The 17,796-nt window shown below is 46.2% G+C and overlaps 1 protein-coding gene across 1 annotated transcript in view; it reads left to right on the forward strand.

Annotated features, from left to right (window-relative positions):
- tenm1 (teneurin transmembrane protein 1) overlaps nucleotides 1-17,156 on the forward strand; it is a 180,394-nt gene extending 163,238 nt beyond the window's left edge. The window contains 9 exon segments of the mRNA XM_048234047.1: nucleotides 274-787; nucleotides 2,795-2,967; nucleotides 3,616-3,875; nucleotides 4,418-4,708; nucleotides 5,107-5,497; nucleotides 6,633-7,060; nucleotides 7,628-8,420; nucleotides 8,965-9,107; nucleotides 13,141-17,156. Coding sequence (XP_048090004.1) covers nucleotides 274-787; nucleotides 2,795-2,967; nucleotides 3,616-3,875; nucleotides 4,418-4,708; nucleotides 5,107-5,497; nucleotides 6,633-7,060; nucleotides 7,628-8,420; nucleotides 8,965-9,107; nucleotides 13,141-13,926 — 3,779 coding nt within the window. The 3' untranslated portion in view covers nucleotides 13,927-17,156.
- The last annotated feature ends 640 nt before the right edge of the window (nucleotides 17,157-17,796 follow it).

Below are 17,796 nucleotides of genomic sequence, written 5' to 3' on the forward strand. Positions count from 1 at the left end.
CAAAGATCCAGGGAAGCAGGAAACTCTAAGAGCCAGTTTCCCGGTTATGGATTAAAGCTGTGTCCTAGACTGAGAGTTATTTTGCAGCGGAGATCTTTATTTAAGTTCTCATTTAGACTAGGACTTGTCTAAATTGTCAGTTGTAGACAGTTGTAGCTTTACCCCTTTCCCCGCTTTACCCCTAGACTGGCCAAAGTTAGAATAAAATAAATGCGAATAAAAAATGCTTTGTTGATTTATTTCATGTTGTCGTCTCCTCTGTGATATTTCTAGGGGATGGCGGCTACGCCCGTGACGCCAAGCTGAAGTCGCCGTCCGCCCTGGCCGTCTCCCCCAACGGCACGCTCTACATCGCCGACCTGGGCAACGTGCGCATCCGCGCCATCTCCAGCAACCGGCCGCGCCTCAACCGGCAGCGGCAGTTCGAGATCAGCTCGGTGGTGGACCAGGAGCTCTACCTGTTCAGCGCCAACGGCACGCACCTGCACACGCGCAGCCTGATCACCGGCGACTACCTGTACAACTTCACCTACACGCCCGAGGGCCACCTGGCGGCGGTGGCGTCCAGCGACGGGGGCGCGGTCCACGTGCGGCGCGACGCCAACGGCGTCCCCCTCTGGCTGCTGGTGCCCGGTGGGCAGGTGTACTGGCTGACGCTCAGCAGCACGGGCTCCACACTCAAGCGCGTCTCGGCGCTGGCCCACGACCTGGCCCAGATCAGTTACTACGGCAACACCGGCCTCCTCGCCACCGTGAGCAACGAGAATGCCTGGACAACGGTGTACGAGTAAGTGATTGGCTGGCTCTTCGCTTTTCTTCACCTGAGCCCACTTCTCTTTCTCTCCCTCCCCCTCTCTTTCTAGCTCTTTCTTTTTCTCACTTATTGAGGCTGTCCTCTCTTCCTCTCCTCTTTTTTCCCTCTCTCTTTGACTTCCACTTTCTTTCTCTGTATCTCTCTCCCACGGCCACTCTCTTTTCTCTCTCTCTCTCTCTCTTTCTCTCTGTTTTGTCAGCTCTTTGTTATTGTCTCTCTCCTCCCTCTCCTCGCTCTTAAACTCCTCCATTCATTCCTCCTGCCTTGTTGCCTTCTGCTCCATTCATGTTAGTGTCAGCATCTTGGCGAGGGGTCAGCGTGTCTCCGTGTGATTGACAGGTCCGAGTGGAGTGCGTTATCTGCCCCACTTTGTGTGTGTGTGTGTGTGTTTCTGTCATTTCCTCTCTCAGCCTCCTCTTGAGTGTATCCGCTTGGTTTCGCTCTCTCTTCACACCATCGCCTGTCCTCTGTCTTTCTCGCTCTCTTTCCCTCCCTCTCTTTCTCTCCCTCTCTTTCTCTCCCTCTCTTTCTTTCTTTCTTTGAAGCAGATTCTTCTTCATCCGTGTCACCTTGTCTGAGTCTTTGTCTGAGTGATGTGCTTTAAGTGGCTAAATGCGCTCTTATGTAATTACAAGTACATCTGATTCACACTCACCTTTGCTCACAATTATCAAATAATTTTTAAAACAGTCCATTTAGAAAAAAACAAATATATATATATATAACATATTTATACACTCCACATGTAGTGACTCGTAATCGTTGTTAAGAAAGGTTTCTTTCATAATGTCTTTACTGTTACTAGAGCATGCTGGCTGAGCTAAAATGCCTGATTCTATGAGCGTGTGAGCATGTCAGTCAACAGGTCACTACACTCTTATCCCCTTCTGGTTTTTATTGGCTGATTAATAAACTCAGATTGGTGGTAAATGGAGTGAAATAACTCACTGTTGAATGTCCTGTGGGTGCAAATCAATATATCAATTGGTTCTGTGTCCCATGTGTGTGTGAGCTCAAGTTTGTGGGGGGCGTGTGTGTGTGTGTGTGTGTGTTTGTGTGTGTGTGTGTTTGTATGTATGTGTGTTTCTCTGTGTGTGTGTGTGTGTGTGTGTACTGGCAGAGAGTGGATGCTTGAGAGTGGATGCTTGAAAGCTGTCTGTCGTGGCCATAAGCCTGCGGTTCTGAACTGGCCTAAAATGTCAGGCGTCTGCCTCGGGTTTGATCCGTGCTTCAACCCTTGCTGCGGCTGGGCGCTCTCAAAAGCACCTTTCACTCCCGCTGTAGCTCTAGCTTCACCACAGGCACAGTTGGTTTAGCAAAGACTAGCTCCACTCCCTTTTTTTGCAGGGACACAGGCATTCACATGTGGCACTCCTGCCCCCTGGTGGCAAAAAGAGTCAAAAGCAGGAAGTCCTTAACCGAAGAAGTGCAGCTGTTTATTCAAACTAAACTGAGATTTGTTTAATGAAATACTTCAAACTGCTCAGACACAATAGCGCCTCCTAGATTGATGGACAGTCCTTCTAAAGGGTCCCAGGATGGAGAGACCTGAGAGGCCGTAAGAGGAGCTCTGTTGCTGTTCTGCAGCTGGTTTTCCAAAAGCCTCACAGTGCTACTGCTAAGATCATCTTTAGATGGATATGAGTAAGATAAAAGTTCTTTGAATTCTTAAAATGCACACCAGACCTTTTAACTTACCACAGTTAGCGTAGGAGCTGCTCACCTATTTAGGCAAGTTAAGTGTTAGTAAACTTCTCTACCCAATTTTATGACTGACTGACTCTAAACAAAGGCTGGGTCTTCATGATTAGTAAACTACTAAATTACTAAAGCAGGCCAAGTGTGGGTATCCCTAGTGTTGTATTTTTGTTTTTGTCTTTTGTTTTTTTGTCTTTTGTTCTTCTTTAGTGAGATGCCTGGCTATCAAGTGTGATATTTCTGCACTGAGTTTGTCATAACTGAGTCTATGTCCTTGGATAGGTATAACAGTGAAGGCCACCTCATCAATGTCACCTTGCCAACGGGTGAGGTCAGTAGTTTCCATGGTAACATGGAGAAGTCGGTCAAGGTGGAGGCTGACACATCAAGCGGCGAAAACTTCATCACTGCAACCAACTACTCTGCGGCCAATACCATATACATGCTTCGTCAAGGTTTGTGTGTGCCCAAAAAAGTTAAGAAAGAACACTGTAATCCCTCTGTTAGTAAAAGTGATCTGTGCTGCCCAACAACCTCACAGTATAAAACACAGCATAGTTGTTTATGATGTTTACATAATGGTGTCCCATAGTGTGTGTGAAAAGCCAAGTGAAAAAGTTTTAAATGTAACTAACCCTGACGTACCCAGACCTCAAATGTTGTGGGCGGGGTCAATTTGGGCTTCTAGGCTAGAGAAATGTAACATCTGTAGCTTTTATCTTTATCAACTGAGATGAATGGTCAGGGTGTGTGTGTGTGTGTGTGTGTGTGTGTGTGTGTGTGTGTGTGTGTGTGTGTGTTAAGACAAAGCACCTGAACCTTTGTGGTAATCAAAGTCCTCTGTTTTGTCCATGTTTGGTCTTAATTACTATGTTATCATGGTAAATGGTAAAAAAATTAACATCTGGAGCTTTTTATCTGCTTGGATACATGAAAAAAAAACAGACTAATACATTAGTCATTATATAAACAAAATTAATATTTGTTTATATTAATTTATATTAATATAATATTAATATATAATTTTCTGTTGATTAAAAAAACTGACAAAAAATGGGCTGAAGTGTAATCTAATTTTGCAGATTTTACACCTCTTTTTGCAGCTCACGCTCAGAATATCTACCGCATCAGCTCCGACGGTTCTCTCTGGGTGACGTTCTCCAGCGGGATGGAGGTGACTCTGACCACGGAACCCCACGTTCCGTCTGACTCGGCCTCGGGGGCATCGGCGGGCATCGTCCACCCGACCGTCGGCCGCTGTAACATCACACTGCCCGGGGAGCACAGCCACAGCCTGATAGAGTGGCGCCAGAGACGCGAGCTGGCCAAGGGCAACTACACGGCCTACGAACGCCGCCTGCGGGTAACTACGGCAACGCATTGGTGTTTATCTTCCGGCTGTGCCTGATAGCGCATCCATCAAAGCAGCAGGGAAGAGCTTGCGAGCTAACTAACTTTTTTTCAAATTAGAAATATTGCCAGACTCATGGAGGCACAGTGAGGTGCACTGCACTGCTTAGAAAAGGCGTTTTTGCAATGTGATGACAGTAACCATTAAATTGGCCTCGCTCAGTCTGGAAGTATCCTAGTTGCTGTCATCACTTCTATGAGGAAGCTAAGATATACTTCATGTAGTATGTCATTGAATAATGTTCTGCTGCCTGTGAAGATTGAAGTTTCAACAGGCAACAACAACGCAGACAGCATTTGGTAGAATTCAGGAGTCATGTCACCCTGCCCCAAGGCTTTGCTGCCCCCTAATGCCCTGATGTAGAACTACAATCATGTCAGTGCTTTTGCAAGATGCCACTCCACTAGTTTATTTTGATCATGTTGCTGTAATGGCTTCTTATCAGCATCTGTTGATGTAATTTGTGTCTATTGCATCTATTTATGCCACATCAGGCTCACAACAGAAACGTGTTGTCCATCGACTTCAACCAAGCCACGCGTGTTGGCAAGATTTACGACGACCACCGCAAGTTTACCCTCCGGGTTCAGTATGACCAGCTGGGTCGGCCCGTGCTCTGGTCCCCAAGCAAATACAACGAGGTGAACGTGTCCTACTCTCCAGCCGGACTGGTCAGCAGCATACAACGGGGCAACTGGACCGAGAAACGAGACTACGACAGCGGAAAACTCATCTCCAGAACCTGGACCAACGGCAAGAGCTGGAGCTACACTTACCTGGAGAAGGTGAACATCAAACATATCTACATTAATCCATTACACATACATACATTGATCCAGTAAACATAACATACATTAGTCCTTTGATGCAATAGTCCTTTGGACCATAGACAGTACTGTACAAAAGTTTTAGATATGTGTCTTAAATTTCTATCTTCTGCATTTTTATGTCAAAGACAAATAGTATTATTCTTACATATAAAATTCTTTTTGAAAATAGTGAAATAGGCCAGTTTGGCTTCTATGTCTTTGTACCTATATTTTTTATACATGGCATTCCATTACAGTACAAGATTTGACAGCCAATTCTACTATTGCTTGTTCATTTCTCTCACTCCCTCTCTTTGTTTCTTGTGTGTGTGTGTGTGTGTGTGTGTGTGTGTGTGTGTGTGTGTGTTTCCCAGTCGGTGATGTTGCTACTGCACAGCCAGAGGCGCTACACGTTTGAATACGACCAGACAGACTACCTGCTCTCGGTCACCATGCCCAGCATGGTGCGGCACAGCCTTCAGTCCACACTGTCCGTGGCCTACTACCGGAACACCTACACCCCGCCGGACACCCCCTCCTCCGCCCTCATCCAGGACTACGCCCATGACGGCCGCCTCCTGCAGACACTTCACCTGGGCACAGGCCGACGAACGATCTACAGGTACAACCGCATGTCCCACCTGGCCGAGGTGCTGTACGACTCCACGCTGGTCACCTTCACCTATGACGAGGCGGCCGGCGCCATAAAGACCATCCACCTGATGCAGGACGGCTTCATCTGCTCCATCCGCTATAAACAGACAGGTAACTCCAGTCTTTATACACACAGGTGTCTCTGCTGTATTCATTATAAACTGACAGGTAACTCCAGTCTATATACACACAGGTGTCTCTGTATTCAGAATTGAATTATATTTGTGGTGGTAGGTGATAGATGGGGGGGGGGTTGCAGAGTTAACTTGAATGGAACAGTTTTGTACAAATCAGCGTGCAGCGTGGTTATGATGCCAACAACAATTGTTAATGTTTTCTTTAAACATGCATGCAGGTTCGTTGAGAGACAGTCAGACAAGGAGAGACTGCACTAAGGTGCACATAGCTATACAATGAAAGGATTTCATTCAATTTAAATAGTACAACATAGAAAATCATTTTGTGGTGGTCAATGTTGATATTGTGGTGGGCCGCCACAAATAAGTCAATGTATGGGAAACACTGGTATTTATTATAAACAGACAGGTAACTCCAGTCTTTATACACACACAGGTATATCTCTTGTAATAATAAACAGACAGGTAACTCTCCATCTGTTAAAAACAGACAGGTAACTCCAGTCTTTATACACACACAGGTATCTCTCTAGTCATAAATGATGTTTTCTAAATAAAGTTCGGGAGGAGCCCTTAGGGATGATTGACAGCAATTAACTCACCTGTCTTCCACTGCCAGGCTATTTAAGCCGGCCTCCTTATCCATACGTCACACGCCGCGGCGCTCGCAAAATTATCCCTCCTCCTCCCCTTACTCCTCCATTTCACTGATAGCCCAGTTACACATCCTCCTTACACTGGGGGGTGCAATCGGCCATCGCTCTATCGCAATCTCCGCTTCAGGCATTCCATGACCACGGCCAGCTACCATGCCAAACACGCGCTTAGCTTATACACTCAGTATAGCAATCATGCCGACGGGCGAACTAGTGAATAAACAGTCAGGTTTCTCTCTCTTCATTATAAATAGACAGGTAACTCCATTCTTTATACAGACAGGTGTCTCTCTGTTAGAAATAGTAACTCTACATCTGTCATAAACAGAAAGGTAACTCTCCTTAGCACAAACTTTATGTTAAGTCCATGCAGTATTGGTATGACATTAAGGTGATGTTTTGCTAACACAGATTTGTTTTGATGACACAGTGTGGTATTGTTCTTTGCTGCAGGCCCACTGGTTGGAAGGCAGATTTTCAGATTCAGTGAGGAGGGGCTGGTGAACGCTCGGTTCGACTACAGCTACAACAACTTCCGGGTCACCAGCATGCAGGCCATGATCAACGAGACGCCGCTGCCCATCGACCTGTACCGCTACGTGGACGTGTCCGGCCGCATCGAGCAGTTTGGCAAGTTCAGCGTCATCAACTACGACCTGAACCAGGTGATCACCACCCACGCCATGAAGCACACCAAGATCTCCAATGCCAACGGACTGGTCATCGAGGTGCAGTACGAGATTCTGAAGGCCATATCCTACTGGATGACCATCCAGTACGACAGCATGGGCCGCGTCACCGTGTGCGACATCCGCATCGGAGTGGACAGCAATATCACACGCTACTCTTACGAGTACGACGCGGACGGGCAGCTTCAGGCGGTAAAGAACCCAACACTGTCCACTGTCTCTCGGTTCCCCTCTCTCTGTTCTCTTTCTCTTCCCTCTCTCTTGATCTGTGAAAACTATCTGTCTGCTGTCTTCTAGCTGAGGTATTGGCCATTTACAATTCCCTGTATCCCTACAATATACTCCCATACATACACATATGTATGTAAATATACCCACACTGAAATACATACACTCAGTGTCACACAGACATACACACACATGTTCTCATTCACTCTTTTACATACTGTAAGCTCTTGTTAGGTGATTTTAAATGCATGGAAAAAACTGACTGAGCTCTGAGAGTTCAGTCAAAGCCAGATGCCACATCCCTTATACTCGCTGAGGTGAAACAGAATTTGTGGATTAATTTGTTTCTTCCTAGAGATTTAGATACTCTCCAAAGTTTAACAGGTTCTTTTTCACTTATTTGAAAATCTGGTAGCTCTTGTGTTATCCTACACACAGGCAATGAAGCAAACACACTGTGCTGACAACACAACCTCCTTGAGGATGACAGTCAGATCTAAGTAAACGTTGGTGTCTGTCTCCTGACCGTAGGTGTCGGTGAACGAACGGCCCCAGTGGCGCTACAGCTATGACCTCAACGGCAACATCAACCTTCTGAGCCACGGCAACAGCGCACGCCTGACGCCGCTGCGCTACGACCTGCGCGACCGCATCACGCGCCTGGGCGAGATCCAGTACCGCGTGGACGAAGACGGCTTCCTGCGCCAGCGCGGCTCCGTGCTCTTCGACTACGGCTCCAATGGCCTGCTGAGACGCGCTCTGGACCGCGACACGCAACGCAGCGTCTCCTTCCGCTACGACGGACTCGGGCGACGCGTGGCGCAGCGCACCAGCGACGGTCAGCAGCTGCAGTTCTTCTACGCTGACCTCATGGAGCCCACACGTGTCACGCACCTCTACAACCTGACGGGTGCGCAGATCACCTCGCTCTACTACGACCTGCAGGGCCACCTCATCGCCATGGAGATGAGCAGTGGCGAGGAGTTCTACGTGGCGTGCGACAACGCCGGCACGCCGCTGGCAGTTTTCAGTAGCCGCGGCCGCGTGATCAAGGAGGTGCGCTACACGCCATATGGCGACATCTACCACGACTCCAACCCCACTTTCCCGCTGGTGCTGGGCTTCCAGGGTGGACTGTACGACTCGCTGTCGCGCCTTGTGCACCTGGGACACCGCGACTACGACGTGGTGGCCGGACGCTGGACCACACCCAACCACCAGCTGTGGAGGGAGCTGAGCATCGAGCCCAAACCCTTTAACCTCTACGCCTTCAACAATAACTACCCCCTGGGCAAACTCCAGGACGTCACCAGGTTCACCACAGGTCAGACTTCCGTTTCCCTCAATACCTCTGAGTATTTTGTGACAACCCCAAGTTTGTTGCTTAACATAATGAAAATGTTGGATTAGAAGCTATTAGTCTTTACTTTACTTTAATGATTATGTAAATTGCAGGTAAAAGTGATGAACAGATAAATTCACCTATACATAATATTAGAGTAAAATAGGCTTGAGGGCCATTCACACCAAGAACGATAACTGTAACCATAACTGTAACCATAACCATAATGATAAAAGCGTCCACACTGACCAACGATAAGCAGTCACTCCTTGTATAAATGAATGTGATGGCTAAAATGTGATGGGTTCTGATTGGCTATTAGCTTTTCATCATTCTCAAAATCGCTCTGAAAGTGATCCCCAACGATATCGTTATTCATGTCGTTATCGGGAGTTTATGTGTATTTGTTTATAGTTATGGTTATAGTTATCATTCTTGGTGTGAACGGCCCTTTAGTCCTGACTTTTATACTGTATCATATTTTGATGCCTGACTACTTCACTCTTGTGATGTCATTTCCTGGCAGATGTGAGCAGCTGGCTGCAGCTCTTTGGCTTCCAGCTGCACAACGTGGTTCCTGGTTTCCCTAAACCAGAGGTGGACAGCATGGAACAAACATATGAGATGATGACAACCCAGAGAAGGACAAGGGAGTGGGATCCCAGCAAGGTGGGTGGAGACACAGCCAAGCATAAAATGCTACTCTCTGCAAATGTTATGTCAAATTATTACTTAGCAGATACTTTATCCAAAGCTACTTAATTTTTCATAGTAGCAATAAACAATAACAATAAACAGTTAATTACATTACATTACATTTGGCTGACGCTTTTTTAACCAAAGCGACTAACAACATGGTAAACAGTAAGTTTTAGAACAATTCTCACAATTTTAGGACAGTTTAAAAAAAACACATTAGAGTACAGTAAGAATAAGTGCGTCGGTGAGTGCTGTATTTTAACAGTTACTTGTCAGTTTAACGGCTGGTGAGTGCTAGGATCAGTAAGACTTGTTGTAAGGGTTGCTATGAGAGTAGATGTTCTCTAAAGAGCTGGGTCTTCAGGAGTTTTTTGAAAGTGGAAAAGGATGTCCCTGCCCTTGTAGGAACTGGCAGTGTGTTCCACCAACGAGGAACAACAGATGAGAAAAGTTTGGATTGGCTTGAGCGTACCGGTGGTAGAGCTAGACGTCGTTCGTCAGAGGGGCGCAGCGTCTGGGGTAGTGTAAGTCTGTATGAGGGCATTCAAGTAGGTGGGAGCAGAACCGAGACTACTTTGTAGGCAAGCGTTAGAGACTTGAATTTGATCTGCGGGCCGCCATAGGTAGCCAGTGTAGCTGGATGAGCAGCGGGGTAACATGTGCCCTTTTGGGTTGGTTGTAGACCAGCGCCCCGCCCCGCTCTGGATCATCTGAAGTGGTTTCACTGGCGCAGGGCTGGGAGACCTGTCAGGAGGGCATTGCAGTAGTCGAAGTGGTGAGATGACTATTGCCTGAACCAGAAGTTGGGTAGCATCTTGAGTCAAGTAAGTCCTGATTTTCCGTATGTTGTAGAGTGCAAAAGCGGCATGACCGGGCGACTGAGGCAACATGATCTGAGAAGTTTAGTTGGTTGTCGAGAACAACTCCTAGATTTCTTGCAGTCCTGGTCGGTGAAACAGACAGGAGTCAAATTTGATGTTGATGTCGTGGTGTATGGTAGGTTTAGCTGGGATGACCAGCAGTTCAGTCTTTGAGAGGTTCAGCTGGAGGTGGTGTGCCTTCATCCATGTAGCTATGTCTGAAAGGCAATCTGAGATCCGTGCTGAAACCAGGGGTCGTCAGGTGGAAAGGACAGATAGAGCTGTGTGTCGCCTGCATAGCAGTGGTATGAGAAGCCGTCTTAACGGATAATCTGTCCCAAGGAGGTGGTGTAGAAAGCAAAGAGGAGGGGGCCCAGCACTGAGCCCTGGGGGACCCCTGTGGTGAGATGGTGAGGTGCAGATAGCTGACCAAGCCATGATACGTTAAACGAGCGTCCTGTGAGGTAGGATTCAAACCAGGAGAGAGCAGCTCCGGAGATTCCCATGTCAGCGAGTATAGAGAGAAGGATCCTGGTGATTAACCGTGTCAAAGGCAGCCGATAAGTCAAGCAGAATGAGTACTGATGATCGAGCGGTCGCCCTGGCTTCTTTTAAGGCTTCTGTTACAGACAGCAGAGCCGTTTCGGTAGAGTGGCCGCTTTTGAACCCAGACTGATTTGGATCCAGAAGGTTGTTCTGTGAAAGGAAGTCAGAGACCTGTTTGGAGACTGCTCGTTCAATGCCTTTGGATAGGAAAGGCAGTAGTGAGACAGGGCGGTAGTTCTCGACTTTGCAGGGTTGAGAGAAGCTTTCTTAAATGTAACGGTGTTACCGGGCCATTTTGAATGCTGTTGGAAATGTGCGGAGGTTAGCGAGGCATGATCACATGTGTGATAGCTGGAGCGATGGTCGGGCTGATGGACTGAAGTAGGCTCGTAGGTATAGGGTCCAGCGAGCATGTGGTAGGACGGCTGCATGTCAGGAGTCTGGACACTTCACTCTCGGAGAGAAGCGTGAATGCTGAAAAAGATGTTCCAGCAGTCCCTAGAGGTTGTAGGAGTGCGGTATCTGAGTCAGATGCGTTGAGTGGGCATGTAGAGAATTGACTGCTGATTGCCGCCACTTTGTTTGTAAAAAAATGAGGCGAGGTATCTGCAGTAAGGCTGGATGGAGGAGGAGGCAGCTGAGGGTTGAGTAGCGATTTGAAGGTTGAGAAAAGTTTTTTTAGTGTCTGTAGCGCTGTTGATTTTGTCATTGTAGAAAGCAGTCTTAGCAGCAGTGATGCTGGCTGAGAAGGAGGTCAGGAGTGTCTGGTAGTTTTTGAGGTCGTCAGCTAGTTTGGATTTGTGCCATTTCCTCTCTGCGGCTCTGAGTTTGGTGCGCTGCGATCGGAGGGTATCATTTAGCCATGGATGAGAATGTTTGGATCGAGCTGGCCTTGTGGTAAGAGGGCACAGCTCGTCTAGACACGAGGTCAGTGTGGAGCAGAGCGAGTCAGTGGCTTCATTAACCTTCCAGAGAGGAGAAGGTGTTGAGTGGAGGTAGACCGGAGGCAACCACAGAGGAGAAGTCGCGTTGGAGACAGGTTCGGATGTTGCGGCGAACGTGACCATCGGCTGAGGAGCGGGAGGCTGTTCTGTCAGGCTGACGTTGAACTGGATGAAGAAGTGGTCAGAAAGATGGAGAGGCGTCACCATGAGGGTGTCTGTGCTGCAGTTCCGAGTGAAAATCAAGTCAAGCTCTTTGCCAGCTTTGTGAGTCGGTGGGCTTTGAACCAGTTCGAGGTCAAAGGAGTGGACCAGGGCCAAAAAGTCCGCTGAGCCTGGGGCATCTAAGTGGATGTTCATATCACCGAGAACAAGAAGCGGACAGTCATGCTCAGGGATGGAGGATAGCAGAGTGTCAAGTTAAGTCAATAAAATTAAGCCTAGTTGGCCTGGAGGGCGGTAGATGACCAACACGTAGAGTTTTGCTGGGGCGATCACTGTGATGGCATGGAATTCGAATGAGACATATTTGTTTGAAGGCAGTAGCGGGGTGGATTTCCATTTGTTGGAGATCAGCAGGCCCGTCCCGCCTCCTCGTCCAGATAGGCGAGGGGTGTGGGATAGTGTAAGGTTAGTGGAGAGTGCAGCCGGGGTGGCAGTGTTCTCTGGTTTGATCCAAGTCTCAGTGAGAGCAAGGAGTTCCAATGAAAGGTGGTTGGCATAGCCAGCTATGAAGTCGGTTTGTTGACTGCGGATTGACAGTTCCACAAGCCCATGGAGAAGAGGTTTTTTGTCGGTGAGGACCGTTTAAGTTCCTGGAGGTTAAGGCGATTTCTGCCCCTTTTGGCATAATGCCGTTTTCTGCATTGGCCGGTGATAACAGATATGGTGGAACGGCACATTTTGCCTTTGTCGGTGCCTGTGCTCGGTGAACTTTCACAGGTAAACTTGCTTGTCTTGACCGCGTCCGTCTTAACCTCGGCTGGCTGAAACGAGGGCTGCCGCTTATGCCGACGCTTCAGCAGCAGCCACTATTTTTATGCTGCTAGGAATTGCATGCAGCTGTCCTCCTATCTCGCTAATGATGCATCAGCGTAGACCGCCCTCTGACGTTCGCACAGCTTAGATTGTTCAAAAGGGTGTTAATTACTGTCAACTGAAAGTCTGCTCGCTCACACCGACCGAAACTCACAGTTTCAAGTAGCCTCCTCCCTCAGCTGTTCCCAAACGCCCAGAGTCCAATTCTAACAATTGGAGAGGATTGGCCAGTAGTAGGCTATGTGTTCTTGCTTTCTCTCTCCCAACTCACTGCAGTTGGATGCCAGTTAATGTGACAAATGTGACACATGTTGGCAAATTTGATATTCTATGACTGTATATACTGTGTGAGATTTAAGCCTCAATCCATATCCTGCAAACCAGCTATAGTTTATAGTGCATGCATGTGTGCTGTACACACCTCATTTCCAAAGCTATTTTTAATGCCCCTATTCATATCACACACACACACACACTCACATTCTCACACTACCCCCACCCCCCCACTTACACACACACACACACACACACACACACACACACACACACACACACACACACACACACACACTCACACACACATATACACACACACACAAACACTTTTTCTCTCCGTAGGTGGTTTTGGGTATTCAATGTGAGCTGCAGAAACACCTGCGTAACTTCATCTCCCTGGACCGCCTCCCCATGAGCCCGGCCAATGGCAGGCTGAAGGGTCGTCAGGGCCGCCGCCCCCGTTTCTCCGCCCTCTCCTCCATCTTCGGCAAGGGCGTGAAGTTTGCCGTCCGTGATGGAGTGGTCTCCACGGAGATCATCGGCGTGGCCAGCGAGGACAGCCGGCGCATGGCAGCAGTCCTCAACGGCGCTGTCCACTTGAGCGGCGTACACTTCACAGTGGACGGCCGCGACACGCACTACTTCACCAAGGCCGGGCCCCTGGAGGCCGACCTGGGCGTGGTCGGGGGAGCCGGCGGGATTGGCACGTCGTCGACGGGACAAGGCGGTGCCCGCGTTCTCGAGAACGGCGTCAACGTGTCCGTCTCCCAGATGAGCGCAGTGCTGGCGGGGCGCACGCGCCGCTTCGCCGACATCCAGCTGCAGCAAGCCGCGCTGGGCTTCAACGTGCGCTACGGCGCCACGCCGGACGAGGAGCGCGCCCGTCTCCTGGAGAGCGCCCGGCAGCGGGCGGTGAAGGCAGCGTGGCTCAAGGAACAGCGGCGCGTCCAGGAAGGGGACGGCGGCTCGAGAGCCTGGACGGACACCGAGCGCCGGGAGCTGCTGTCCGAGGGAAAGGTCAGCGGCTACGATGGGCTCTACGCGCTGCCCGTCGATCAGCACCCTGAACTGGCCGACAGCCCACACAACATCCACTTCCTGCGCCACACCGACACTAGCCGCAGGTAACAGTGGTACCAAAGACACACTTGCTTAGAGTGCGTACGCAGACACACACACACACGCACGCACACACTTCATTTTGACACATCACAACGTTTCTCTAAGGCTTTTTTCTAAAACTAAGACTGAAACATAACTGCCTTTAAATGTGACATATGATGGTATTTTATTTTCGCTAGTGTACTATACTGTTTTTTAATTGTTTTTAGTTTGCCCAAAAATTAGGGTTACTTTAAATGGCGTGTATGATTTCCAAGTGGCTTTTTCTTCTTCTCTGAGGACTGTGATTCCCAGTTGAAATGTATCTTTATTGTATGTTTGTTTGTTTGTTTGTTTGTTTTTACACCACTCTTGAAGATGCTGTCCATTATTTAGGAGAGTTTTACATCTGAATGGCTTTGAAGGGTTATAATGGTGCGTAATCTGGGCCCCATATTACTCCGATTAAGTGACTCCTCGGTGCATTCAGTGGTACCAAATTAGAAATTGTGTGCAGGTGTGTATGTGAGAGAGAAAGTGTGAGAGAGAGTGTGTGTGTTAGCGTGTGTATGATTGTGTATATTTACATGTGTGTATGTGTGGGGGTTGTACTTTAGGGACACAGGGAATTGTATATAGCAAGTGCTTTAGCAAGAACAAGTGCTGTCACAGATGCTGTAATGTACTGTATATGTTAATCTTGTGAATAGAGCTAATTTGTTGGATTGAAAATGAAATTGCTGAAATATGTACAGTCTACTTTTATATGAGCTTATATCATCTTAAAGATACAAAGCATAATTAGGGTTGAACCGGTGCCTTTCAGCTCGTTAAAAGCGATCAAGAGTATGAAAATATTATTACAGCCAACATTTCGTATTTCACTTCTGTTTGGGAAGACCGTGCAGAAGCCAATGGCATGTGGCATTAAGTACTTCTGAGTGAACTAAATGAAATTGTTATTTCGTTGTTATAAAATAGGATTTTATACTGAAGCAGTAGATATATTATTGTAACATGGACAGTTGGAAGTTCAAAAAAAGAAAATACTCAAAAATACTAAACGTCGTCCTTTAACACGTCAACATCTCTAGACTACTTTGGTGGTTGCCAGCTTTGGGGGTTCAAATGAGCAACTTTTTAGCTATACAGAAATAGATGAAGTAAAACAAAAAGAAACACTCACGGTGAGTTTCCTGTTCATGGATTAAGCCTAATCTTACTCACAAAAAAAAAAATCAATGTAGATTTTCATTGAAATGTTCTTTTAGTCTAGGCCTATCCTTAATTGATGTGTGGGAAACCAGCGTGTAATGTTCCATCATGACGAAACAACGTGAAGGTGTAGTGAAAAGTTACAGAAACGGCTGTGTCAAAATAACTCATCTGTACCTTGCAACAGCATGTTCCTCTTATCTGTCCGACATCTAAAACGGAACAAATACTAAAGTAACGTTTACAAACAGTGTGTACAATTTAACGTTCATTAGGCTTCAAGGAAGGCTACTGCAACGAATGAACAAGAAAAGGTTTACGTAGCCTCAATATTGTTTTCATTTCTTCCATTTTTCCTCGTTTTCCTGGCCAAGTAGTATCCCCCACATTTCTGCAGTATTCCTCTCTTCCAGTCCTTGTCCTCATAAACTGTCTCTTTGTCCAGGCAACAGCCTCTGTGTAACCTCAATCATGGCAACTGCACTGATATCTCGTAGGAGGGGAATGAGGAGAGACTCGTCTGGCTGCGGTCACTCAAGTCGAAATAAAATACTCTCGCAACCTCATGGATGGGTCTTATGTCTGGGCCTGGGTGGGTGTGTTATTCAGACAAGGCCGAGATGAAATCTATATTTGTACTGAGAAAGGTGATGTTGATGGTGTCCGCAACCAGTCAAAAACAAAAGTGTTTATGTATATCCATATCTACAATTTGTATTTATTGTTTCCGTTGTGGTTAGGCCTTGTAAACCCATCTGCACCTGCGGTTTAACATATCGTACTGTATATAAAATATCTCAATCTTTGTACCAGTAGCCAAATAACAATTTAATGTGCAGTTGCGAGGATACTTGAACGGTTTTACATTTAGCTTTAGAGGAATGGGTGAGATGGCAAGGTCGATTTCTGGATGAATCTTCTGTGGTATTCTGATCATGTGACTGACTTTATTTCCATGTGGAAAGTTTTGGACAAACAAAAGGATTAGATTACATATGGTTTGCAGTCCATAAGCTGGAGTTTAATTACCTCTTCAGATGTAAACATGATACATATGCCCGACCATACCAACACACATCTACGCCTACAGTAACACACACACACACACAGAGAGAGAGACTAGTATGCCCATTCATCATGTTAATCTTATCAGTTGTATTATTTTGTACAGCTTGTGATGTTTGGTGTGAGTTTAGTGTTGATCTATTTTGCCAGAGAAAAGCTCACCAGTATATCAGTGTGTATCTATGCTGCCACCGGCCCGTTTTGTAGCCAGAAACGTTACAAGTCAATAAAAACGGCATTAAAAAACAACTGGACTCTTAAAAGAAAGATGCCATTGCATTCAAGTAGTATGAGCATTGTACTTTTTTTTGCTTTTGAGAAAGAAAAATAGGTGTTGAACTTCTCTAGATAACTGTCTCCATTCAGTGTTTGCAATTGCAGTTCAAACTGTGCATACGGTAATTTGACTTTATAGTTATGTGACTGCCAAGGGTATACAGTGGGATTCATTCTCACTAGTTATCTGGTTATCTCTATGGTTATCAGTTGGTGAGCAAGCTTAGCGCACATTAAGTTTCTGCTGCTTCCTTTAAAATAGCCTAATGCGTATGCTTCTAAACATCATGCTCCTTACATTGTGGCATTGGAATGCTTGAGATATGAGCATTTCGGTTATAAGTACTACATTCATTTTTTGCTGTTTACATTCTGAATGTCTATGTTATTTATGACATTTATTTTGCAGAGTTGCGTCTTTCATTAATACTTTTAATGTATTGTGCTAAGTTTGGATTTTCGAGAATGTTTGGTTGAACATGTTGTTCTTTTCTCAAGAAGACTAGGGGGTGTTGACCCGTGACATAATCCTATGAATCTGCTAAGGCCTTGCAGGGACTCAGTTCTGTGTTACCTGTTTGTGCTTCTGACCAGCTGTACATAGAGTAATGCATTTACTGTAAGTAACAGGCTGTGGAAAGTTCATATAAGGCAAGGTACTTTGAATATTTGACTTTTAATAAATAAATGTTCTAATTTAACTCTTTTGCTTTCCAGCATTTTCTTCTTTTCTCTAACAACATTTGCAGTAACTTTGGTTCCACCCACCACAGCATGACAATGAAATTCTGTATTTACATTAAATACGTAATTTAGGTGAAGCTCTTATCCAGAGAACTAGCAACAGCCGGGGTGATTTAGTATTGTCCCTGAGCTGAAAAGACATCTGGATTTTTATTCATCAGACTTGATGTTTAACTTAACAAAGCATAAAGATTAGTTATGTAGTTTTGTATAAAAGGGCTTCAATTTATTCACAAAGCACTACAAATATATTTAAGTGTGTAAAATGTAGTGCAAGTAAATTATTTGGATACAGTTTCTTTTAAACTGGAATATACATAGTCCCTAATACTCCAGGCTGTGTCATGCTAGTTTATTTAATAATAAACATTAATAAGTTAACAAAATGTCTGTGTTGTGTTTTGTGTTTCATAAATACCTCAGAGTATCTAAGTAGGAAACCTTTACTTTGGATAGCAACACCAGCGTTTCCATTAATCAAAAAGAAATGCATTTTTTTCTTATATATATATATTTCATAATTAATTCATGATTCATTTGGAGAGAATCCACCAGATGGTGTTGTACTATAAATAATCGGACTCTGAGAAGGCAGTG

Source organism: Alosa alosa, chromosome 2 (genome assembly GCF_017589495.1).
Source record: "Alosa alosa isolate M-15738 ecotype Scorff River chromosome 2, AALO_Geno_1.1, whole genome shotgun sequence".
NCBI lineage: Eukaryota > Metazoa > Chordata > Actinopteri > Clupeiformes > Clupeidae > Alosa > Alosa alosa.